Source organism: Thamnophis sirtalis, unplaced genomic scaffold (assembly GCF_051295495.1).
Source record: "Thamnophis sirtalis isolate CommonGarterSnake01/CBP01778 unplaced genomic scaffold, rThaSir2_p1.2 scaffold_10, whole genome shotgun sequence".
Taxonomy (NCBI): Eukaryota; Metazoa; Chordata; class Lepidosauria; order Squamata; family Natricidae; genus Thamnophis; species Thamnophis sirtalis.
The window spans coordinates 28,725,267-28,751,186 of record NW_028261390.1 but is presented as its reverse complement, the minus strand read 5'-3'; the positions used below and the strand labels follow the sequence as shown (position 1 = coordinate 28,751,186).

General features: G+C 37.3%; 1 protein-coding gene across 1 annotated transcript in view; it reads left to right on the top strand.

The window, feature by feature from the left end:
- HHIP (hedgehog interacting protein) overlaps positions 1-25,390 on the top strand; it is a 95,289-nt gene extending 69,899 nt beyond the window's left edge. Inside the window, exons 6-13 of the mRNA XM_014066027.2 lie at positions 68-241; positions 2,016-2,159; positions 4,847-4,968; positions 5,334-5,457; positions 7,527-7,657; positions 9,686-9,767; positions 22,503-22,651; positions 23,524-25,390. Coding sequence (XP_013921502.2) covers positions 68-241; positions 2,016-2,159; positions 4,847-4,968; positions 5,334-5,457; positions 7,527-7,657; positions 9,686-9,767; positions 22,503-22,651; positions 23,524-23,717 — 1,120 coding nt within the window. The 3' untranslated portion in view covers positions 23,718-25,390. The remainder of the gene's footprint in view (positions 1-67; positions 242-2,015; positions 2,160-4,846; positions 4,969-5,333; positions 5,458-7,526; positions 7,658-9,685; positions 9,768-22,502; positions 22,652-23,523) is intronic.
- Positions 25,391-25,920: the final 530 nt, after the last annotated feature.

Here is a 25,920-nt window from a genome sequence, read left to right as displayed (position 1 = left end):
AAAAATGATATACCTACTTTGAGTTAAATATATTACTGGAATTCATTTCTTCCCCCACTTATTGCAGGAAGAATCCACACCAAGTTGATATGAGGACTGGAAGACCTTTCCTAGAAGTTGCAGAACTACATAGAAAACATCTTGGAGGACAGCTGTTTTTCGGTGCTGATGGGTTTTTATATATAATCCTTGGTGATGGAATGATCACAATAGATGATATGGAGGAGATGGATGGTCTGAGGTATAAGAATTTCCAGTAGATAAAAACCTTTTTATCTTTTGATTTTTAAAATTTCCACCCTAATTCTGCTCTTGAAATATAAGTAATTACCATTCTATATTTACATAATTTCATATCACTTTACTGAATGAATGAGAAATTAAAATTTGTCCCCATGACAAATAGTTGGAAATAATTTATAATAAATAATTTAATTGCTAAAGTTGTGTTATTTATTATCTATTACTCATTTTCAGAAGAGAATCTGATTTAAAATAAACAAAAATGTGACCATTAAAAATTAAAGATCAGTCATATTGACTTTCTTAATTTTTCAGAAACAAACTTTTTTTTAAATCAGGTTTTCCAAATGGTATGGGGTATCTCTTTGGGGAGGGGAAGACAGGGTCCAGGGGAGGCATGAAGAACCTGAATACATACACCTTGCCAAAGTTTCATTGTATTGAATTCATTGTTCATTTGTGCTCATTTTGATGTTAAGATTTTTAGAGGAGATATGCACATTACGATTACAATAAGGGGAGGTCTAAGATTTAAGATTTAATAAATTTGTATGCCGCCCAATCCCGAAGGAATAATAAATAATAATAATAAAATAATAATAATAAAATAATAATAATAAAATAATAATAAATTTAAAATACAAAGACAAGCAAGTTAAAAGAACACAACATACTTATTCTTAGTGGGGCTGGAACTCAATCAAGGATCTACAGCCCCAGGCCTGCCGCAATAGCCAGGTATTAATAGACTTAATAGACTTAAAGCAAAGATATAGAATGAAATTAATGTCTGTGGATAGACATTTATATGTATCTCATAATATGGGACGCGGTGGCGTGGTGGCTCAGTGGCTAAGCTTCTTGCTGATGCTGAGCTTGTCGATCAGAAAGGTCGGCAGTTTGGCAGTTCGAATCCCTAGTGCTGCGTAACAGAGTGAGCTCCTGTTACTTGTCCCAGTTTCTGCCAACCTAGCAGTTTGAAAGCACGTAAAAAATGCAAGTAGAAAAATAGGGACCACCTTTGGTGGGAAGGTTGCAGCGTTCCATCCACCTTTGGTGTTTAGTCATGCTGACCACATGACCACGGAGACGTTTTCGGACAGTGCTGGCTCTTCGGCTTTGAAACGGAGATGAGCACCGATGCTCAGAGTCAGGAACAACTAGCACATATGTGCGAGGGGAACCTTTACCATAATATCCATATAGATAGTATTTTAAATATGTGTGACATCAGTCAAATTTGACACAAAGCGCAGAAAGATACAGTGGATTGAACTATTTGAATGACTAGCAGAACTGAAATGTAATAAAAAATTAAAAATATGGTATATTATTTTGATTCTAAATCTTTGAATATTCCATTCTTAACAACATCACTGGCTTTTGTTACTCTGAAAAAAAGCAAGCCTCACCAATATTGGCCTATATGTAATATGTCAGTGTCCATGGAAAATGGCACAATGCTGTTTGCATCACTTTGACTTCCCATGCCCCACCCCTTGTAGTTAGTTTTATAGTTAGTTATATTTTATTGTCATTGTACATATATACACAGTATACCCATACAACGAAATTCACATAACACCCAGAGACCAGGCCCAACACACATAACAATCCACACACACACCACACCATCCCTAAAAAAATCCCCCACCCCTGTCATGTCTCTTCTAAAAGATTCTCTAACAAGTGACTACTGTTCAGAACATAAAGTAGAAGTTAAAATGCTTTTGCCTTTTAAAAATAAATTATCTTGTCTCCAACTTTTTCAGTGATTTTACAGGTTCGGTACTGCGGTTGGATGTAGACACTGATTTCTGCCATGTGCCTTATTCCGTACCACAGTCTAACCCACATTTTAACAGCACTAATCAGCCTCCTGAAATTTTTGCCCATGGACTCCATAATCCAGGCAGGTAGGTAAATTACTTTTTCTTTGAAGAATGGAAAAGGATACTAACATAGTTTCTAAAACTTAATCAAAGCAATGTGGAAAATAATACAGGGAATAAAGAAGCTAAATAAATATAGCCTAAAGTAGCTCTTTCTTCATCAAAGTATTTGGAATCTTCTTTTACTAATGAGAAAAAGAAGTTATAAATGTGTAAAATTAGAACAGTCAGTTTGTGGTGTCCTTGCTGCTTTCTGAATTTGGTTGTTTCCTTGCAGGTGTTTCACTAGCAAACTAGGTGACACCATCAGTTCTCATAGGGAATGGAGTTTGCTCTCATTTTATATTTTAGTGGCTTACCTGTTTCTGTTGGTGGAAGTGGTCTTGGTGATTCTTTTATTGGATTATTATTTACTGTAGTTGTTTGGCAGTTCCTTGATTGGGATATTATTTGCTTTTTTATTGTTCGAATGTTAATCTTGGTGTTAATTCTCTGCTCATGTGGGTGTTGATTGCTGGTAAGGAGATGTTTTGATCTTTTTGTTTCCTTTCGGCTTTTTGATTGTCTCTTTTGAATGGCATGTAGATATTCTTTGTGCCTGTTAATGTCTGATTTGACTGAGTGCCTGGTTTCCAGCAATTATCTACTGTGTTTGGACTGGGCCTAGTCTAGTAGGCTTCACAGTTTCCCAGTTGAAAATATGGTTAAGTCTGTATTGTGAAATATCTTCTGACTGTTAATTAGTGCTCATGGATGCACTCTGCTAGACTTCTGTCTGTTTGTCCTACATAGTTGTTGTTGCCTTACACTGTATGTTGTAGGTGACTTTTGATTTTCCTTTTGGGGCTGCTGGGTTCTTTTGGTTTATTTTGGATGTTTTGGAGATTTTTAGTTAGTTTCAGTGGTGAATTATGACCGGTACGCCCCGGTACGGGTGTACCAGTGCCTGCCAGGAGCACCAGGTACCTTTCCAGTATGATGCTCCAGAGGGCCTATCACCCGCCCGTGCTCCTTACCGGTATTTGAACAAAGCATACAGCACCTGCGTGATGCTCCACCGAGCAGCTGGAGCGTTGTGAAGGCATCGCGGAATATTGCAGGCAATAAGTACGCATGCGCACGCTGCATGTGTTCATGTGGTGGACGCCTGGTCCCGTTGCACTGTACCAGTTGCACCAGGATCTGGAACCCACCAATGGTTGGTTTGTGTGCTATGATGCCACCATGTGGATGTAATAGTTTGTTGGTGGTTTTTGAGATGTTTTTGACATATGGCAGTGTTATCCTTTTCACAGCTTGTATGGGTTGTGCTGCATTGGGTTGAATGATTATTTTTGATTAAGTTGCATGGCTATCCATCTTATTGGAAGATATTATATATGTTTTATGGTCTGTTTCCCTTTTCTAACGTTCAGGATTACTACAGTGAGTTTTATGCTTATATAAATAATGTTCTTACACAGTTTCTCTTGTGGGATTTTGTTGTTGCTTTGGTAATGGAGCACCAGAACAACAACCCAAGGTGTGAAGTGTGAGTGGTTTTATGATACACTGATGTTTCTAATTTGCCATCACTGCCCCTGCTGAGGAGAATACCCAGGAAGGGGAGTATGTTGTTTTCTTTTTCCCAGTGAATTTTATTCATTTGAAGGTGGTGTTGATAGTTTGGTATGTGTTCTCTTGTTATTATAACAAAGGTATCATTTATGTACTGGGTCCATACTTTGGGTTGTGTGTATGGGACTGCTATTAATTCCAAGAGTTCCATTACAGTAATACAATACAATAGCAGAGTTGGAAGGGACCTTGGAGGTCTTCTAGTCCAACCCTCTGCCTAGGCAGGAAACCCTATACCATTTCAGACAAATGGCTATCCAGTCTCTGCTATGAGTCCTGAAAAAGGTGATCCCATGGGTGTTTCTTTGATTTATTGATATATTTGTTCATCAAACTGAACGTATGTGGTTAGACAAAGGTTGATAAGATCCATGACTATGGCTATTTCAATCTTGGTGTATTTGGTTAGACTGGGTATGCTCTCATGGATTCTTTGGCTAATACTGGGTCTAAGGATACGAAAAGTGTTGTGACTTCAAATGGGACCATGGTTTCATCTTCATCTGTTATCACATCTTTGATTCTTTGGAGGCACTATAGTGGTGAGTTGATGGAGTATTTAATTCCTGCTGTGAAGTGTCCAAGCTTTTTTGTCAATTCTTTAGAGATGTTGTAGGTTAGGGTCCTTGGTAATGATACAGTTGGATAGAGAGGTATGTCTGGCTTGGGTGTTTTGAAGCATTCATAGAACCATGGCAGACTGGTTCCACTACATTTCCTCTACCACTGGTCTTCTTTGGTGATTTGACCTTTCTTGGTGAAGTCACTGAAATGTCCCTTGATCTGGTTCTCTAATGGGTTGGTATTCACTGGGATGTAAGTTTCTTTGTGTTCTAGTAATTCTTTTATTTTTTCTATTCCTGGAAGCCAGGCACTCAAACATATTTGCTCTTTTCTGAGTGAGTTGCCTATGAATTTATATTTTCTAATTATCCAATTTCTCAGTTTCCATATGATTGCTATTTAATGCTCCATTTAAGAATGTACACTTTAACATCAGTAAATAGAAATAAATTGGTGATATAGAAATAGAAGTCATATGTAGCAAACAAATGAATTAGTTCATGTCATCACAAAACAATGTCCTTGAACAGGTGTGCAGTGGATCGCCATCCAACAGATGTAAATATTAATTTAACAATACTTTGTTCAGACTCGAATGAGAAGAACAGATCATCAGCGAGGATTCTTCAGATAATAAAAGGAAAAGATTATGGTAAGTGCTGGATCATGAAGCATTTAATATTCATATTCCCTTCAAAAATAGATAGAAAATCTAATATAGCAACAGTATAGTGTCCAGATGTTAGATGTTATTTTGTTTTTTAAAAGAAGTTCATGTTACAGTGAAGGCCAAGAAATAATGGGCATAGATGGTAGCTATTTTTAGCATCTGTATTTGAAGTTCCTTGAATATTATTTGGGTATAAGTCATGTTACATACTGAGAAACTTAATTGTGAATGTTTATAGAGAATTGTTCAATATAAACCTAATTCTGAAATAATGTATTTTAAATTATTCTTAGCACATGCTTTTATCAACTTTAATTTAATCTAACACTAGGGTAGTTCTTTTCCAGAAAGCGAACCTTCACTTTTAGAATTTAAGCCATTCAGTTCTGGACCACTGGTTGGTGGATTTATATACAGAGGTTGCCAATCTGAAAGACTTTATGGAAGTTACATATTTGCAGACCGCAATGGGTAAATTATTTATAATTCTCATAGAAAAAGTGATGTGTTATTTCTAACTTAAAAATGAAAGTGCATTATATGGTGATGATAGTTTGCTAGTAATATGTATTGCCAGGATGGATTTTAGAAATCTAATTTTAAAATATTATAATGGTTCCAGCCCTTAATGGAAGGTTGAACTAAGATGAGGCCACTGAAGGACTTTTATTCCATTGCTTTAGAATTGCATTTTCTCTGCCATGTTCAGCCTTTATTTGAAACCATGAGGTAAACTCAACTAAATTTGATCTAAAATGTTATTGGTATATAGATGACATATAGCTTTACCTTATTTTTTGATCTATTAGTCACAGGGAGATAGTAGAAAAACTGAACATGAATCTGAAGGCAGTTGGGAATTAATAAGATAAACAGCTATAATTAGTGCTAATTCAAATAAACTGAGGAAATCATGGATTGGTAAATCTTCATCTTTGATCTTGAAGATCAATTTTGGAGTTTGTGGTTAATTCGGATCTGAGTTCTTCCAATGCAAGGAGCAGAGTTATTGTGTTACTTTTCACCAATAAAAATAACTGCCAATCCTCTAGGAAAAAATACAACATTGCTTTGCATTTAGACAGAACCGTTATAATGAGCTCTACATGAAATTGCATTGTTTTCTTGAAAGTTCAGCTTTTACACAATGCAGATGATCCCATACCAGTAGATGCTAAGTATTTGGAGCATATAACAATGTATTGTGTTAGGACTCTAACACAACTCGAATCATGTTACCTAGATTGTGTGGTCTAGGTAAGGATATCATGAAAATATGATCACGCAGTAAACTATGGGCTTAGTTAGTTCTCAAGATTAGTTAATGCTCAAGATATTTACTTTGACTTCAATCAGCAGTATTAAATGTTAGTTTCTTGTTGGTGCTATCACTATAAATCAAACTTAGAGTGAAAAAATAGTGCTGTTCCTTTCAAAATTTATTTTATTTTTTCTGGCCACATGAGGGAATGAAATATGGAAAGAAAGGAGAAAGGTAGCTAAACAACATCCTCATTCAGAAATGTTTTAATTTCCACGCACATCCCCAAAAATGAAGAAATTGACAGCTTCTAGGATCCCTTTATGGAGAAGGTATATTCTCCCTAGTTCATGACAACTCTCACATTTATATTCTACTAGGGCATATATACGAGCATTGATTGTGCTGTATAAACTTGCACAATTGAATATAGGTCTCTAGAGTATGACATACCCTTAATGCAAACAAATAGTGAGTTCTCAGTAATATTTTTATGTATTGTGCAAACATATCTATAGTGTTCTAAATGACATTAAAGGTCCCATGTTAAAATTATAAGCATTGCTTCAAATCATACTGTCGTCCTATTCATGCTTAAAAGGTAGAGATTCTCTTGAATCAAGCTCTTCTTCAGGTGATTACATGGACACACCCACAATTTTCTCAGCAATGTTTCTGTTCTATTAATTCTTTGTTTTTCTATCCTACATCCCTGGTATTTCCTTGTTGTCTCTGAACTAAATACTAACCATATCTATCCTGCCTAACTTTTATCGGGATTAGTTGAGAATTTCTAAATCTCCTATGGAATCTCCTTTGGAATATCCATGCTTATGTTAGTCCTGTCAATTCTGTTGACATAATGGGACTTGCTTTAAAAGAAACATATAGGCAATTGTGCTGTTAGTTCTATTATCACACATTAAAAACGAGTCTTTGGGCAACTCTGGTTGTATGATATCAATCTATATAGGCTTATCAGTTGTAACTGGAGTAGAAACTTCAAAATCACTTTTAAGTATCTATCAAAATGAAAATTGAATCATAAGCTTTATAGCTCAGACTTTAAATGCAACCTTCTCAAATTTGGTGCCTTCAAGATGTGTAGGGATTACAACTGCTAGAAAACCCAACCTGAAAGGTATAATGCCAAAGAATTTGGAGAAAGATGGATTGCAATTCAGATATTATTTAATATTTAGTTTCTACATTGACCTCAATAAAGTTAATGGAAGCATTGTGTAACCCTTCTCTTTTTATCTGTTTTATCTGTTTTTAGGAATTTTTTAACACTACAACAGAGTCCTATTACAAGACAGTGGCAAGAAAAACCATTATGTATGGGCAACAGTGGTTCATGTCAGGGTTTCTTTGCTGGACACATTTTAGGATTTGGTGAAGATGAATTGGGTAAGACAAAAAGCAACTGCTTATTGTTTTATAATATATTAATTGGAATTTATCCCAGAATTATCTTATGATTATTTACGGTAATACATTTTTGTAAAATAAGCATAATTCCAGGAAGAGTCATTTAGTTTATTGTGTGAAGTACACATTAATAACCAGCCTCCACTTGGACAAATCCAGTGAAGAAGAGCCAAATCATTCATAATATTAAAACAGAAAAATAACAATATAATAAAATGGTAGGAGGTTGATATAGTCAATTATAAAAACTCAATTAAATAATTTTGCAAATAATGTCATCTGGCAACAGAAAGCTTAACATTTGTATAGATTTACCCCTTAACAGGGCTATATATGAAGAATACCCTTTCTCTTCTAATTGTCTGACTTCAGAGAGTAACTCTATTTTTAATTCACCATTGTTTTACCTCAGAGCTTCTAAAATGTGAGGACTGAATTCCCTTTGATTGTCCAGTATGTAGTACACTTTCCAGGTATGTTAAGATTACAAACGTATCACCAGCAAGAGTTATGGATGTTAAAGCCAAAATATCTGGAGAACATCAAATTGGAAAAAACTACTATAGATAAATATTTTGAACTGTGGTCAGAAATAGCTAAATTATATAGGCAATGGAGCTATAGAAGTGTGAAGGAAGCATATTCCTAATGGTCCCAATAGACATGTGCTGTATTATCTACAGTACAAGCAATATTTAAAGAGAATATTATAGATGGTAATTTGGAATAATCTGGATGACAAGCGGGTGCAATGGCTCAGTGAGTACAGACACTGACCTTATCTGCTGGAAAGCTGACAGCCGGGGTTCGAGACCCAAACGCCATGCAAAGGGATAAGCTCCTGTTACTTGCTCCAATGCCTGCCCACCTAGCAGTTCGAAAGCATGCAGATGCAAATAGATAAGCAGGTATCATTGGTGGTAAGGTAACTGTTTCATGTACTTCGGCATACAGTCATGCTGGCCATGGTTTCCTTTACTTTAGATGAGCAACATATAAACATATGAAACATATAAAAACTACTCCACTGATTATATCTTCCTGCTCAGTGCAGGGAAAATAAAACCATTTTTAACAGATCTATTCAGTACAGAATCCACTAAAAATTTGATCTACCATGAGATTGAAAAGTACTTGAAAACTGGGATTCTAGACTAAAATGTTTTGAGAACTAACATATAGTATAAAACAGACCATTGTACTAAACCAAAATATGTAATCACAGAAATTACATTTTATTAATCTGGATTTAGGGTTTTGTAAATGGTATAAATACAAAGAATGTTATGATGGTCTTCTCTCACTCTTCTAAATATGATGCATATTGAATATCTACTTAAATCTTGTAAAGAAACTGATTATTGTATCTCTAAAAGGCAGCAATATACTAATAGAATACAGTATGTTACAACATATCTGCTGACATTTGTTTTTTCTATTTCTAAAAAATCCTATGAATACATTTGGCTCTCCGATCACTAAATATCCTGTTTAAATTATTAAATAATCTGTGGAAAAATGGTAAAGAAATATGAAGCATACTTCATAATTCAGGTTACCAAATATTTTAAGGAAAATGCAAACAACAGCATGCACCACAATATTTCAAAAACGCAAGAACAAATTTGACTAAAGAACTGCAGAATCCAACTATTTTGTCAAAATGACTAAAGGAGTTTCATGACAGCACTTCTACACATAAGTCTAAGAGCCTCAGTTTGCAGCACTATACAATGATCACTTAATCATTTTTGTTATCTTCACCCCTTTTTCCCTACAGAACCTTCTGACCCAGAACATGTTCCACTCTTACTTCATCAAGTTACTTTATCTCAGCTTCTATTTGCAGTTTTAAAAATGAGGATACACATTGATGCAATGGTCAATTTATTTAATTCCTTCTACATAAACATATCCATAACAGTGTACTTTTCATCATAATGCTTATGTTGCCTGATATTTTTAGTGAATACCAATATTTATTTATTTATTGTGCTTCATTGACAGGTGAGATTTACATCTTAGCAAGCAGTAAAAGCATGACACAATCACATAATGGAAAACTCTTTAAAATCATTGATCCCAAAAGGTAAGAAATGAATAAGACATAAATCTAACAAATAAATAATAAAACTCAGAGCAAGTTTGTTACTGTGGTTAAGGTATCAGGCTAGAAACCAGGAGACTGTGAGTTCTAGTCCCGTACAAGGCATGAAAGCCAATTGGGAGACCTTGGGCTAGTCCAACCCATCTCATAGCATTGTTGTGAGGAAATTAGGATGAAGGAGCATTAGGTATATTTGTCACCTTGAGATATTTATAAAATGTTAAAGATGGGATAAAAATAAATTAAAAAGTGGAATATTTGTTCTACATCAGCAGGTTGCAATATAAAATTTTGTATATGGAACACGTGATTGCTATCTGCAAGGGCACAACAAGCCAAGATAACCCAGCTACTACTAGGACTTCATTAGATAAGTGGGTGCTGTCTTCTCACCAGTATTCCAGCTTAGTAACATACAAATGAAACAATTGGTTGCAAGAATTGGGCATGCTTAGTCTAGAGCCGTGATGGCGAACCTATGGCATGCGTGCCAGAGGTGGCACGTAGAGCTCTCTCTCTGGGCACGCATGCCATCGCCTGTGCCCTGGCCAGATGGTCTTAGCGTGCACGAAAGTGCCAGAAAACCGAAGACCAACTGGACAAGTGTGCATGCTCATCCCGGAAACCCAAAGACCAGGTGGCTAGCATGCGCACCAGGCAGCTGGTCTTTGGTTTTCTGGCATGCATATGTGCATGCACATACATTCCAGTTTGGGCACAGTTTCGAAAAGGTTCGCCATCACTGATTTAGAGAAAAGGACAAGGGGTGACATGATAGCAGTATTCCAGTATTTGAGGGGCTGCCACAAAAAAAAATCGTAATTCATAATTTAATAAATTTATATGCCGCCCAATCCTGTAGGACTCCGGGCAGCTTACAAATAAAGAGATAAAACAAAAATAAAAATAGGGGAAAAACGGGAACAATTTAAAAGGAACACACCATACACTCGACTTAGCTGCGGGCTGGACCTCATTCATGGGTCAGCAGCCCCAGGCCTGCCGGAACAGCCAGGTTTTGGTGGCTTTTTGGAAGGCCGCGAGAGTGGGAAGGGTCTGGATCTCTGCGGAAAGATCGTTCCACAGGGCCGGAGCAGCTACAGAAAAGGCTCTCCCCCGAGGGGCCGCCAGCCGGCATTGTCTGGTCGACCTGGAGGAGGCCCAGTCTGTGAGTTCTTATCAGCCGTTGGGAGGTATGTAGCAGGAGGCAGTCTCGCAGATATCCAGGTCCAAGGCCATGAAGGGCTTTAAAGGTAATAACCAGCACCTTGAATCACGTCCAGAGACCAATAGGGAGCCAGTGCAGCTCGCGGAGGATAGGTGTAACATGGGTGTATCGAGGTACACCCGATATCGCTTGCGCGGCTGCATTCTGGACCAACTGTAGTCTCCGAACACTCTTCAAGGGCAGCCCCATGCGTTGCAGTAATCGAGCCTTGAGGTGACGAAGGCATGAGTGACCATTCGAAGTGCCTCCCGGTCCAGATAGGGTGGCAACTGGTGCACCAGGAGAACCTGGGCAAAGGCCCCCCTGGTCACAGCCGACAAATGGTGTTCTAATGTCAGCTGCGGATCCAAGAGGACACCCAAGTTGCGGGCCCTCTCTGAGGGGTGTAAACTTTCACCCCCCAGGCTAATAGATGGAAAGTCTGGACTATCCTTGGGAGGGAACATCAATAGCCACTCGGTCTTGTCTGGATTGAGTGCCAGCTTGTTTACTCACATCCAGACTCTAACAGCCACCAGGCACTGGCACATCACTTCCACTGCTTCGCTGAGTTGGCACGGGGCGGACAGATACAGCTGGGTATCGTCCGCATATTGGTGGTATTTAATCCCGTGCCGGCGAATGATCTTCCCCAGTGGCTTCATGTAGATGTTAAATAGGAGGGGGGCATGACCGAGCCCTGCAGCACCCCATATGTAAGGGGCCTAGGGGTCGACCTCTGCCCTCCGACCAACACCGACTGCAACCTGTCTGAGAGGTAAGAGGAGAACCACTGCAAAACGGTGCCTCCCACTCCTACCTCCCCCAGTCGTTGCAGAAGGGTACCATGGTCGATGGTATCGAAGGCCGCTGAGAGGTCAAGAAGCACCAGGATAGAGGAATGTCCTCTATCCCTGGCCCGCCAGAGATCATCAGTCAGCGCGATCAAAGCAGTTTCGGTAACCAGGCCTGAAACCCGACTGAAAGGGATCTAGATAGTCTGCTTCATCCAAGGACCGTCGGAGTTGAAAGGCCATCACCTTCTCAACAACCTTCCCGACAAAGGGGAGGTTAAAGACTGGACGATAGTTTTTAAGAATAGCTGGATCCAGAGAAGGTTTCTTAAGGAGGGGTCTCACCACTGCATCCTTTAAAGGCTGCGGGAAAGATCCCTCCTGTAGAGAGGTGTTAATAATCCTCTGGAGCCAGCCTTGTGTAACCTCCCTGCTGGCCGAAACCAGCCAGGAGGGACACGGGTCCAGTAAGCAGGTGGAGGCACTCACCGCTCCCATGGCCTTGTCCACTTCCTCAGGAGTGACAAACTGGAACTCGCTCCAAGAAATCCGATCAAGGCCCACCCTCGGCATCTCGGCAGGTACTGTCCAAGTGGAGTCCAGGTCCGTCCGAATCTGAGAGACTTTGTCCAACAGAAACTGAACAAATTCCTCAGCTCTTCCCTGTAAGGGTTCCTCCGCATCCCTTCCTTTCAGGAGGGAGCGAGTTATCCTAAACAGGGCGGCCGGGTGAGATTCTGCAGACGCAATAAGAGCGGAAAAATGAGCACATTTTGCCACCCGTATCGCCACTAAGTAAGTCCTAATAAAGGCTCTTAGCTGTGTTCGGTCAGATTCAGAGTTACTGGCCCTCCAACGTCGCTCTAGGCGTCTCTTCTGGCGTTTCATCTCCCGGAGTTCCTCGGTAAACCAAGGAGCCCTCCTGGATCCATTGCCGCAGAGAGGCTGCAAAGGCGCAATCCAGTCAAGAGCCCCAGCTGCCGCTATATTCCAAGCAGAAACCAAGGACTCTGTCGGATTGTGGGCAAGGGAGTCAGGTATCTCCCCAAGCTCTATCTGAAATCCCAATGAGTCCATCAGGTGCCTGGGGCGGAACCACTTAATCAGCTCCACCTCCCTGCAGTGGAGGAGCAGTTTCTGAAAATCCAGCCTCAGTAGGAAGTGATCTGACCATGACAAGGGTGAGGTCTCTATGTCCTTCAATTCCAGATCCACTGCCCCAAGAGAAACACAAGGTCAAGTGTGTGTCCCATTGTATGAGTCGGACCCTGAATTACCTGGGTCAAGTCCATGGTTGTCATGGAAGCCATGAACTCCTGCACCCCATCAGAGCGTTCGCCGAGAGATGGCAGGTTGAAATCCCCCAATACTATCAGTTTGGGGAATTCAACCGCCAGTCCGGCTACTGACTCTAGAAGCGCAGGCAGGGCTGTTGTAACGCAGCTGGGAGGTAGGTATGTTAGGAACAAGCCCACTTGATCCCCTAGATCCAGCTTCACTCTCCGGAGCAGGGATCCCACGAGGAATTAATGATTTTCGGATGATAGCAGCCACTCTCCCACCCCTTTTCTGGTGTCGTGGTTGGTGGAGCACCTGAAATCCTTCTGGGCACATTTCTGAGAGGGGGACTCCTCCCTCATGGCCCAGCCAGGTTTCAGTGATACATGCCAGATCTACCCCCTCGTCTAATATTAAGTCCCGGATGAGGGGAGCTTTATGAATCACAGACTTGGCATTTAGCAACAGCAACCTGAGACCAGGGCCCTGACATATCTTGCCACTTGGTCCTTGAGATGAGCTATCAAGGCCGGAACAAGGGATCGCTGTGACGTAGTGAACCCTCCTTCCCCGGTAATGGCCAGCCCTGAAGCTCCCGTCGTACCTGCCTCTCCCAAACGTAACTGGGATGCACCGGCCTGTCCCACCCTCTGTAGACCCCTCCTCCACTCCCATGGCCCTGCTCTCTCCGACAGGCCATTCACCCCATGCACTCCGGGACGAGAGGTGGTTCCGGGCCCCCATCCACTTCTGCTTCTGCATTCAGTGGAGGGGGATCCAGGCCGCACTCCCGATCCCCTCATATATACCAAGCAACCATACTCAACATACACACCCCACTATAACAATAAAAACAAGTAGGTATAATAAAAACAGGGTATAAAAGTTAAAATTAATAAAAAGTGGGATCATTCACTAGTATACATACTCAAGGACTCCACATACCAAGACAGTTTGCGCAGATCTTAAAAGTTGTGCAGATACTCTAAAAGGGGGTCAAATTATTCTCCAAAGCACTAGAAAGCAAGACAAGAAACAATGGATAGAAACTAATTAAGGAGAGTAACAACTCTAATTAAGGAGAAACTTCCTAACAGTGAGGACAATTAACCACTGGAACAGCTTGCCTTCAAAGATTGTAGCTTTTAAAGAAAAGGCTGGGCAGCCACCTGTCTGAAACAGAATAGAAAGCCTCCAAGGTACCTTCCAGCTCTATTCTGATTGAAATGTTACAATGGGCTGTTGTCTATTTATGCAATACCCATTTTGAATATATTTTCCATCAAAAGCAACATAGAGAAACTCATACAATTATATTAATATTTGCACACAACTTTCCCAATAGATTGACTATTGTAAGCAACTTTTCTAATACATTTTTTTTAATGCTACACCTTATCCATATGTATTTGTATGTGTGCCTTTTTGTATAGATGCTTCTGCATATAAATGTTTTAAGTTTTTCATGAAAATATTCATGAAAAGTTTCTCTTTCTAAGAAAATTGGACAGGATCTAGTATGAATGATTGAAAATTAATTTATTGAAATATATATTGTAAGATCTGCAAGAACTGACAGAGCTGTAGGGAAGGTGATCCTGGAGCCTTTGCTTGTGGTAGGGGAGAAATAAAAAGCTTTTAAACTATAAATTAAATAACATTGCATGCCACAGAAAAAGTTCTAATGATTTGTCATGGATCTGTCATTGAAACAACATGTTATTAATTAAGAAGCAGATGTTACTGCCAATCATGCTCTTCTATTTGTTTTGTTTATTAAAGATTTCTAGCGAAAGTATTTTTATAAAACAAATACTACTCCACTTCACTGAGATTGTTTAGTCTGTTGGTGTGTGGATTTAGGTGAATTTTACACCTTTAATCCACTATTAGTTTCTGATTACAAAGAGGCTGTTTGTTTGACCTTGGATTTGTGCTCTTGTTACCTCACCATTTAGAATGGCCTGAAATTGGCATATCTTAAACGCCAGACCTCTCAAAGCAAAACTCTCTGTTCGCTATTTAATGTGTGGCCTAACATAAGGACAGCAAATACTTTGAAATACATATGAAATGAAACTGAAAGGACGTTTTATAGAGTTACCATTTTTGATATGTGTACATGAGCATAAAATAACACTTAAAGCCTTATTAACATTCTCAGTGCAACTTTCAAATGATGAGTCTCAAAAAGTATACAATAATAATAATAATAATAATCTATTAATTGAAGTAAAGAACAAAAAATTACTGAAGGCCCAACAGACGAAACAAGAATACAGAAAAGATGTGATAAAATCAAGAATGGAGAGTTGACAGAACAAAGCACTGCATGGCCAATTTCTGGAAAAAATAAAAGATAAAGTGGACAGTGAACAAACTTGGTTATGGTTAACAACAGGTACATTAAAGAAAGAAACAGAGTCACTAATCCTGGCTGCGCAAGAACAAGCTATCCGCACAAATGCCATTAAGGCCAAAATCGAAAAATCCTCTGATGATGCCAAATGCAGACTTTGCAAAGAAGCTGATGAAACTGTTGATCACATACTCAGCTGCTGTAAAAAAATCGCGCAGACTGATTATAAATTGCGGCACAATTCAGTAGCACAAATGATCCATTGGAATTTGTGCAAAAATTATAATATTAAAACAGCAACAAACTGGTGGGAACATAAGCCTGAAAAAGTCACCGAAAATCAGATGGTCAAGATCTTGTGGGATTTCCGTATACAAACGGACAAAATACTGGCGCATAATACACCAGACATCACAATGATTGAGAAAAATAAGGTTACAATCATAGACATCGCAATACCAGGTGATAGCAGGGTCGCCGAGAAGGAACATGAAAAAATCGCAAAATACCAGGACTTAAAAATTGAAATTCAACGACTATGGCACAAACCAGCAGTGGTAATTCCAGTGGTAATTGGCACACTGGGTGCTATTCCAAAAGCACTGGAATTACATTTAAAACAGTTAAAAATGGACAAAATCACCATCAGTCAAATGCAAAAAGCCGCACTGCTTGGATCTGCATGCATATTACAAAAATACGTTACGACGTCCTAGGCCCCTGGGTGGGGCCCGACTAGTAACCAATACCAAATCCGGCGAAACAACTGGCCGTTGTGATACAATTGTATAATAATAATATATCCACACTTCCCAAGTTCTATTTTCTCATGAAAATACAAGCTTCTGAATCTATAGAAATATATTCCTGGATTTTCTTCACAGTTTGCATGAATTGCATGTTTGCAGCAGAATCTCAGGCCAATTGTTGAGAGTAAAAACATGAATGATGGATCTCTTCTAATTTGATGGTGGTAGGATTTCAAGGGCAATGCATGTAAAACCAAAACTTTCTGTATACCAAACATCAAAATGAGGTATGGGAAGGAATTATTACATTGAATTAAAACATTTTCCAATATCATAGAAATATACCAAGTATCAATTTCTCAAACCAGTACAATAAACATTCTGATTAGTTAATATTTTTTCTAGGATAGCATTGCCTTGTCCTAGGCCATTTGGTGTAATAATATATTGGAGGAATATAATACTTGTGGGGGAAGATAATTAATAATAGTCATGGCACTCATTGATCACATCAATTATGGTTTAATTACTGGTGCTAATATTTTTCTAGATCAATGAAAACAGGATTTTTAAAAATGGTTTCCAAAGGAATATTCATTGGATCCATTTTTTTAAAATTCTTATCAGAAATTCAATTTTAAATGTACCATATATAGTATATTCAGATAGAATGCTACCTGCAGATAAGTCAAACCCAATTTAGGGATTATATTTTGTCACCTAAAATTGTGAGCTTATCCGCAAGAATATACCGTATTTTTTGGAGTATAAGACACACCTTTTTGCCTCAAAAAAAGAGGCTGAAAATCTAGATGCGTCATACACTGAATACAGCATTTTTTTGCCTCCCTTCACCAAAATGGACATGCATAGACTTATGGAGGCTTTTAGAGAGCTCTTGGGGGCTGGGGAGGGCAGAAATGACAGAAAAACAGCCCGTTCCCCCCCCCCCAGCCACCAGCAGCACTCTATAAGCTTTCTAAAGGCTATGCATGCTTTTTTTTTGACAAAAAACGAGCCCATTCTCGTGAAAAACATATATACAACATACACACACACACACACACACACAAACATATATATATATATATATATATATATATACCAATCTACCTACTCTCTCTCTTCCTACCTACCTACTGTATTTCTCTCTCTCTCTCTCCTGTATTTTTTTCCTCTCTCTCTATCCCTCTATCTACCTACTGTATTTCTCTCTCTCTCACTCTCTCTCTCTCTCCCTTTATCTACCTAACTACCTAACTATTCACTCTCCCTACCTACCTACTATATTTCTCTCTCTTTCTCTCTCTCTCTCTCTCTATCCCTCTACCTACCTACCTTTTTTTTTTTTTAAAGTGCCTCTTCAAAACCTTGGTGTTTCTTATACTCCGGTGAATCTTATACTCTGAAAAATATGGTATATGGTAAAGTTGAAGAAGCATTTGAGAGTTCCAAGCTTTCCCAGTTCATTTGAGGAATGAATGGTGCCCTGTACAATAATCATTTGTTATCCCAAAGCAACCTTTCCCAACTGGATTTTTTCAAAAATGTTAAAGTATAACTCCCCAAATTTTTAGCTAGCATGCCCATCTGAAAAGCATGGCCCATACCTTTAAAACAATAGTATTCTATGTATTCTAACATACATTTCTGGTACCTGGTAACAGCAGAGATTTTTCCTTATTTAGTGTTCATACCTGCGTGTAATCTCTATAGAAAGCAGACAAATTAACATTGTTAGGCTACCTAAAATAAGAAAAGATGTTCCTTACATTAAGAAGGCCACTGGTATAATGATATATTAGCTTTATTTTTATGTGTAGACGGATTTTTGAAGTATTTTAAGAAACGTGCCAATTCTAACTAACTAGGGAACCTACCGCTTTCCAATTGCTATAAATTTCCAGCATTCCAAAAAACATAAACACCACACATTCCACACCCTGCCTTTCCTTTTTTTTCCTCTCTCCCTACTTTTATTTAAAGCTTTATTTGCTCATTCATTCCTTTCCTCTTAAGAAGGACGTTTCCTGTTTAAAATTTTTAAATAATATTTGGTTAGGTATTAACTATATTTTGTCCATTTCATTTAGTAATATTTCTGCAGGGATAGCACAGATTGGATGTTATAATGCTTCAAAATTATTTAAAAGTTTCTTTTTTTGAGAGTATTTTTTTAAGTTGTCCTAATAAACATAATTACTCAGATTTGTTTAAATTTACCAACCATTGTCTTTCCAACAAACACCTGGCTCACCAAGAGAAGGTTGAAGAAAGGTAGAAGAATATCAGTTATCCTTGACTTAATACTGATTATTAACGTGAAAGTTCTTATTGAGACTAGCAGAAATATTGGCTGAAATGACCATGTAATGCTGAAGTTATTGTTTTTAAATTAAACTAAAACAGAACATGTATCTTTGATTTTTGAAAAAGTAATCTTAATATATTTATAGCAATGGTAAGCAAGATTCTATAGCAGAGAAAGTTAGTGGGAGAAATTGCTCAGTTCATGTAAATAATTCCAATGAGAGAAAAAAAGCAAGAAGGCAACAGAAAACGCCAATATAGCTGTTTAAATCTTAGTAAAGCTCTGAAAACAAGAAAGGAAATATGCATGGAATGGAAAAAATGCCAAATCCCAAAAGAAAAACATAAACAGTAACTTAAAACTCTAGAGTTGGTGTCAGAAATCAAAATCTCAGAATGATCTGATGTTACTAAAACTTCTTAAGATATGTTAAAAGAAAAAGACAAGATATTATACCAGCTGTTCAGTGAAGAAGGCAAAACAGTAAAGGTAACAAAGGAAAGAGAACAATCCAACTTTTTGTTAAAGAAGGCAAGAAAGCATGTATTGCTCCAGGAAACTGTCATAGGAAGGATGAAAGAGCAGAACTGAAGATGAAGGTTGATAGAAATACAGCTTTGGAATAGAAAGTAAAGTTTAAATCTCCAGGACCAAATGAATTTTTTCTAATAAACAGAAGTAGCTAATGGGCTGACAGAACTTTTAAATATTATGGCTAAGAAATGCTGGAGAACTAATTAAACTTTAAATGATTATAGGACAAAATTGTCCCTATCTTTATAACTCCAGACCAATAACTCTTACAGTGGTTAGAATTCCAGAGCAAACCATAAAGACACTTGGAACTTAGGTTGACTGCAAACTGAAGCCACCAGTGTGATACAGGTGGGGAAAAAATCAAACACAATTTTAAACTACACTAAAGGAATATGATTTCCAAATCATTGGGTGTAATTGTTGCATTTTATTTTGCATTAGTCAGACTCCATTTCAACTATTGTGCTCAGATCTGGCCACTCTATTTTATGAAGGATACATATAAACTGGAACTGATTGTTCAGAATGAGTTTGGTTCTATTAAGGGAAATGGAAGTGGCACAGAATATTTAGTTTTGAGCAGTCTAAACAGAAGATGGGGTAGATTAGGAAAACTTTTTTCAAAAGCTTTAAAGGATGTCACTAAGAAGGTCAAAAGAGTTGTCCACCATCATTTAATAGGGCAAGACACAAAATTCATTTACGTTAAAGTTATACAGATTTCGATGTAACGTTAGAAAAAAATCCTAGCAATAAAATTAATATGACAATGAAAACAACAACCCAAAAGAGTGGCTTCCTGAATTTGTTCAAGTAAAGATGAGACAGCCATCTCTCAGGGACACTTTAAACTTGATTCTTACAGATATCAAAGGATTTGACTTGACCTGTAGCCTAATTCAAATTTATGAATATATGGTTCACTAATAAATAAAATCTATAGGGACACAGTGGCTCAGTGGCTAAGATCAGAAAGGTCGGCAGTTTGAATCCCTAGTGCCGCGTAACAGAGTGAGCTCCCATTACTTATCCCAGCTTCCGGCAACCTAGCAGTTCGAAAGCATGTAAAAAATACAAGCAGAAAAATAGGAACCATCTTTGGTGGGAAGGTAACAGTGTTCCGTGTGCCTTCAGCATTTAGTCATTCCAGCCACATGAGACATCTTTGGACAGCATTGGCTCTTCGGCTTTGAAACAGAGATGAACACACCCCAGAGTCAGGAACAACTAGCACATATGTGCAAGGGGAACCTTTACCTTTTTAATAAATAAGATAAAATATTAAGATATGTTAAAATATTTGTTAATTTTTATTGCACTTATTTGAGAATCATATATTCATAAATTAATGCAAAAGCTATCCACAAAGAACAATTTTAAAAGGTGATTTCCTTCAACAAAAATATAAATAAACCTTGAAGTCAGCTGCAATTCTTCAGTATACTTTAGCTTTAATGAAATGATAATTGATTGGCATGCTTGCCTAATTTTATGCACTGAATTTTTTTCACAATAAATTTCCTTGAATATGTAAGCTCAAAATTAGCTTCAGAGCAACAGTCTATTTCTCTCCCTCCTTCCCTGCATGTTCCATTCTTCTTGCATAGACTGCTCTGCGGCCTTCCCTTTATAAGGCAAAAATACCTATCTGTTTATATCTTCCTATTTTCTGATGCGTGCAAGGAAATCCTGCGTCTGCTATCATAAAGTATGTAATACATAATTGAGCAACTTTAGCTCCACCAGCCAGTTCTTTCCCGATTCATCCGTCAAAGTGCAACGCAAGTGGCCCCCTAAATTGATAAATTCCCACAGTGCCTGTTGACCCAGCTGCCAAGGCCTCATACAGCAGGTGTTGTTTTTATGACCACCCTGACAGTAATACAAACTGTTTAGCAGTTGCATTGACCTCACAGCTATTAACACTGATACAGACTTCATCTGTAGAGCTAGTTTTCAAATATGACAGAATTGCTTAAAGACTAGGGGTCATGAACAAGTATACCATATAAGAATACATTTGATATGCTGCTGAGCTTTTTAAAAAAATCCGAAAGCTGGAAAGGTTCTTTTCCTTACTTCCCACTTCATTCCCTTGCAGTAAATCAAGTAATGAGCACTTGGCAAACTTCCCAGTAAGAAAGCAAATGTACTGAAAAATATCTGAAAGAGGGCTGTATTTATTCTGAGAAAAGTAGATGTTTTTCTATGTTCCGCTGGTGATTCTATACCATAACATATTCCCATTGTTATAATTTGAAGATGGAAAATTTTTCTTCTCACCACCAGGATAACTAGGATCATGATCATTTTAATGAAGTTGCTTCTGATAAGGGACAGATGAAATTAGATTTAAAGCAGTCTTGTTCTAACAAATGCTCTTCAAATATGCTGGCATTACATATATTTATTGCCAAAGATCCAGAGATTTGAAGTTCTAGCACAGGGGTGTCAAACTCATAGTGCCACAGTGGTGTCACGTGACGCATCAGGATTTTTTCCTCTTTGCTAAACTGGATGTGGGCGTGGCCAGCGTGTGACACATCTAGCCTGCGAGTTTGAGGGCCCTGTTCTAGCATAACAAATGCCCATAACGTGTTTTAGCTAACTCTTCGTGCAATAATTATATGGTCGCAATATTTTTGGCTCAAGGTTGACTCAGACTTCCATCCTTCTGAGGTTAGTACAATGATGACCCAGATTGTTGGGGGCATTATGCTGATTCTGTGAACCGTTTAGAGAGGGCAGTAAAGTATCGTGAAGCAATATATAAGTGCTGTTGCTATTTTGTAACTATAACATTCATCTATAAAACTTTCTGTTTAATTCTGGCTACATTCCATAGAGTTACCTAACATTCCAAATCTAGACTATATCATTGAGAAGCACATTTGAAAGGCATTCCTGAAGACTAAGAGAGATGCTCACTTATGAGCTAATCACATTTTTGTTAGTTTATGGTTCAATGTATCAAGTGAACATTGAGGACTGAGAATTAATCAAAACACAATTAAAAGTATGCATGAGTAAAGTGTGCAATGTGAATACGTGTTCTTGTGTGAACTTCCTGTATGTGATTGTCAATATGAATTTGGAATACATCTTCATATGTGTATCATTTTTATAATAATGATTGCTGTTTTACATACAGTTTAAAAGGTGCCACGTTGGCTTTACTAATATTCAGAGGACTCCTAATTTTGAACAATCCTTTTTGACAAAATAAGGTTTTTTGGCATTTTTAAAAATATTTTTGCTGGCTATAGTAGCAATGTTTGTTAAATAGCACACTGGATTATCATAATGAAAATTAAATTTTCTGTTTCTTGCACTTTACAAAAATACTGCCTCATGGTCCAGTATTTTAAACAGCTTTAGTTTTGGAGAATAAAAATGAAGACTGCAAAAATGAAGATACATGTAAATTGTTTATCTTTGATCGTGACATTTAAATAGGTGCATTTCCTGTATTTTCCCCATAGGCCTTTAATTCCAGAAGAATGTAAAAGAACAGCATTTCCTGCCCAGATATTGACATCTGAATGCTCAAGGCATTGCCAAAATGGGCATTGTACTCCCACTGGAAAATGTTGTTGTAATCAAGGCTGGGAAGGTGAATTCTGCCGAACTGGTGGGTATTCTATTCATAGTAATTGCTGAACATAGCAAGCCAATAACAATTTCTGACATTCTTTTTTAAAAAAATTTATAATGAATGTCTAGAGAAATAGACTAAAAAACCTGATTTATGAACTCAGAATTCGTTTAGTAACATTCATAGGTAAATTTGCAATCACAAGGCAAATATTGCACTCAAGATTTCACTCTAACAAAATGTTCAAAGATGACACTCTTAGATCATTCAACCCAGTTTTAAATCCAAAATGTCTACTCAGAAATGCTCCATTGGACTCAACAGAATTGACTCCCCATGAGTACATATAAGTCTGCAGCCTAAATTCCCAAAATGTTGTGCCTTGCACTTTCCATACTGGCTGAAATCCTGGGAGCTGCAGTCCTGTCTCATCTGAAAGGCACCAGATTATAAATGTTGAAGTATGGGAATACATTCATCAATCTCTGAACAGACATGTGAAATATCCACTCACAAGAGTTTCTGAGTCCTAATCCTCTGTAAAGAACTTAAAGCCCGTATTGAAACAAACTTAAATATCTTGTTTAAATATTTAATTGACATTTTTAAAACTTAGTTTTAGAATGAATAAATGATCATACTTGGAGTTTCTTGCAGATCAAAGCAACATCTTCTGCACAGAAAAAGGAAATTGAATTATATATGTTGCATGACATCAGATAAGCAGAACATGTAGAATTAGTTTTAAACATTAAGATATATTTTCGTTGTAATAAAATGTGTGCATTGTTCAAAATGTTGTCTGAAATAATTTCATACCACCCCCATGATACCGACATTGTTGCCTTTGCATATTTTGCTTCAAATACTAACAGAAGATTTCAACTCTTACTTTTTTTTTTTTACAGCAAAGTGTGATCCAGTCTGTCGACATGGTGGTGTCTGCATACGACCAAATAAATGCTTGTGTAAAAAAGGATACCTTGGTTCTCAATGTGAACAAATGGATAGAAACATCCGAAGAGTGACAAGGGCAGGTATTTTTGATCAGATCATAGACATGACATCTTATTTGCTGGATTTAACCAGCTACATTGTATAGTTTCTGGGACTATTTAGAGACACTACATTTTCAATGGGCATATATTTTTGAATCTTCTCTTTCCTTTTATTTGTAAAGACTGTTTTCCTGCTTTGAAACTTCAATGATTCCTTTGGATGTGTAAATCTGTCTTTATTTTCAGAAATGTACCCATTCACTTACAAATATCTGATTGCATAATTAGTGGAACATTAACATTACATTTTCAGGTGGAATAATTTACATGGAAATTCCACTGGAAGCTACAGAAAATATCACTGATGTCATTATGAATTCTTTGATGTTCTACCAATGTTAATCTATCATTATTTTATTATTGCAATCAGAAAGGAGTTCTGAAATTTTTGAAATAATTAGAAAAAAAAGTACAAAAATGACAAATGGATTCAGATGACCACTTTTCCATCGAATATTACATTGGGCCATTTTTTTCTCCCATTAAAACCTTTTTTTAAAGGTTAAGAAAGCTAATATAGCAAGAGCTACAGATAGTCAGTGATGGGTTTCAAATTTTTTTACTACCAGTTTGCTTGTGTGCATGCACAACACTTCTGCACATATGCAGAAGCATCTGGATGGGTCGGCAGAGTCTCCTGCTGCCTCTACTACCAGTTTGCCCGAAGGGGGAGCAACCCACCTCTGCAGGTAGCCCTTGCTTAACAACCACAACTGGGGCCAGCAACTTAGTCGTTAAGCAAAGCAGTCATTAAGCAAAACTATGACTGTGCTTCAAAATTTTTCTTTGCTTTACTGATCTGTGAAGGTCATAAATATGAGGATTGGTTGTAAGTTACTTTTTACCATTGTAACTGCAAGTGGTAGCTAAATGAGGTAATTGTTAAACAAGGACTGTGTTGCAATTGTTCAAATGACTAGAGAAATCACTGTTACTTTGTTAAAAACATGGCCATATGAATCTACTTTTCCCACTCTAGCTCTATTTCACAACTCCTTCATGCATTCTTATATAGGCAGTTCATTATAAGTTTGTAATCTTCACTTCTATCATTGTAAAAGAATGTTATGCACTTAACTGCTTTACCTAACATAGATGCAAGTCTGACTGTCACAGCTTGATTTCCACACTGTTTTAATTTTATAACAATTAAATTATATCCATATATTTTAAAAACAATAATTCTAAAAGGTCTGCTTTTTATTGAATATCTTATTTAATAATGGGCACTGGGTTTGTTTTACATATTTATATGATTTTATTTTATTTTATTTTTTATAATATAGATATCACCTAGATGAACAGCATTGTAAAATACTAAAGTTATATGTTCTTTCACCTTAATTGGAGAGTACAAGAGCCAGCACACTGTTTAATGTATTGTGGACTAATATAGACCTATATTATGATGCCATTCTTTGTTTATAATCCACAGAGTAGTAGTACCAACTAATTGGTCCTTTTAAATACTGATAAAATACTTGCCACTGTATCAGGACTGGCCTTCATATGTTATTACAAAATTCACACTAAATAAAACCTTGCCAATGACTGGTCACTTTAACTAAAAAAAATTGTTTGTGTAAGAGAACATGTATAAAAACATCAAAAAATATTATTGCCAAATATGGTTTAAAATGTAAATGCTTCTTGGAGAATAAACAGAATATTGTTTCATTTTTGTAAATGTATCAATAAATTTGGTGTACATGCTGTATTCATAATTGTTAATGTTTTGATTGATATTTTCTCAGAATTTTAAATGTTATTTCTGTGATACTCAGGACAGGTCAGAGTAGTTCATTCTTGCAGCAGATATTAATTTCTCTTTGTGCTATTGTTTTTACAGAGAAATCTTCTCACACTGAGAAAAGGAATGAATTAGTGTGTTCTTCATACCACAATTCATAAAACACCTGTTCCTATTCCAGTACTATGCAAAGATGTTAAGTAATACATTGCTTGAATGAGGCTTCAGTAGACAAGGAGAAAGCCTACAGGCTGAAATAAAAATATTTATTATATTTTAATAATAAATTTGTACACAGAGTCCGTATGATAGACTGTTCTTGATCAAATATTTCTGCTTAAGCAAGAGAAGAAAATGAGTCCATCCACCTTGGGTTTCAAGTAACTTCCTGACAAATGGAAATTGGTTAAGTGCTTAATTAATCCTTAGTGAATAAGGAACTGTAATTAAAAATATGAATAATTATTATAGTAACAGTGGTTATAATGCATTATTGC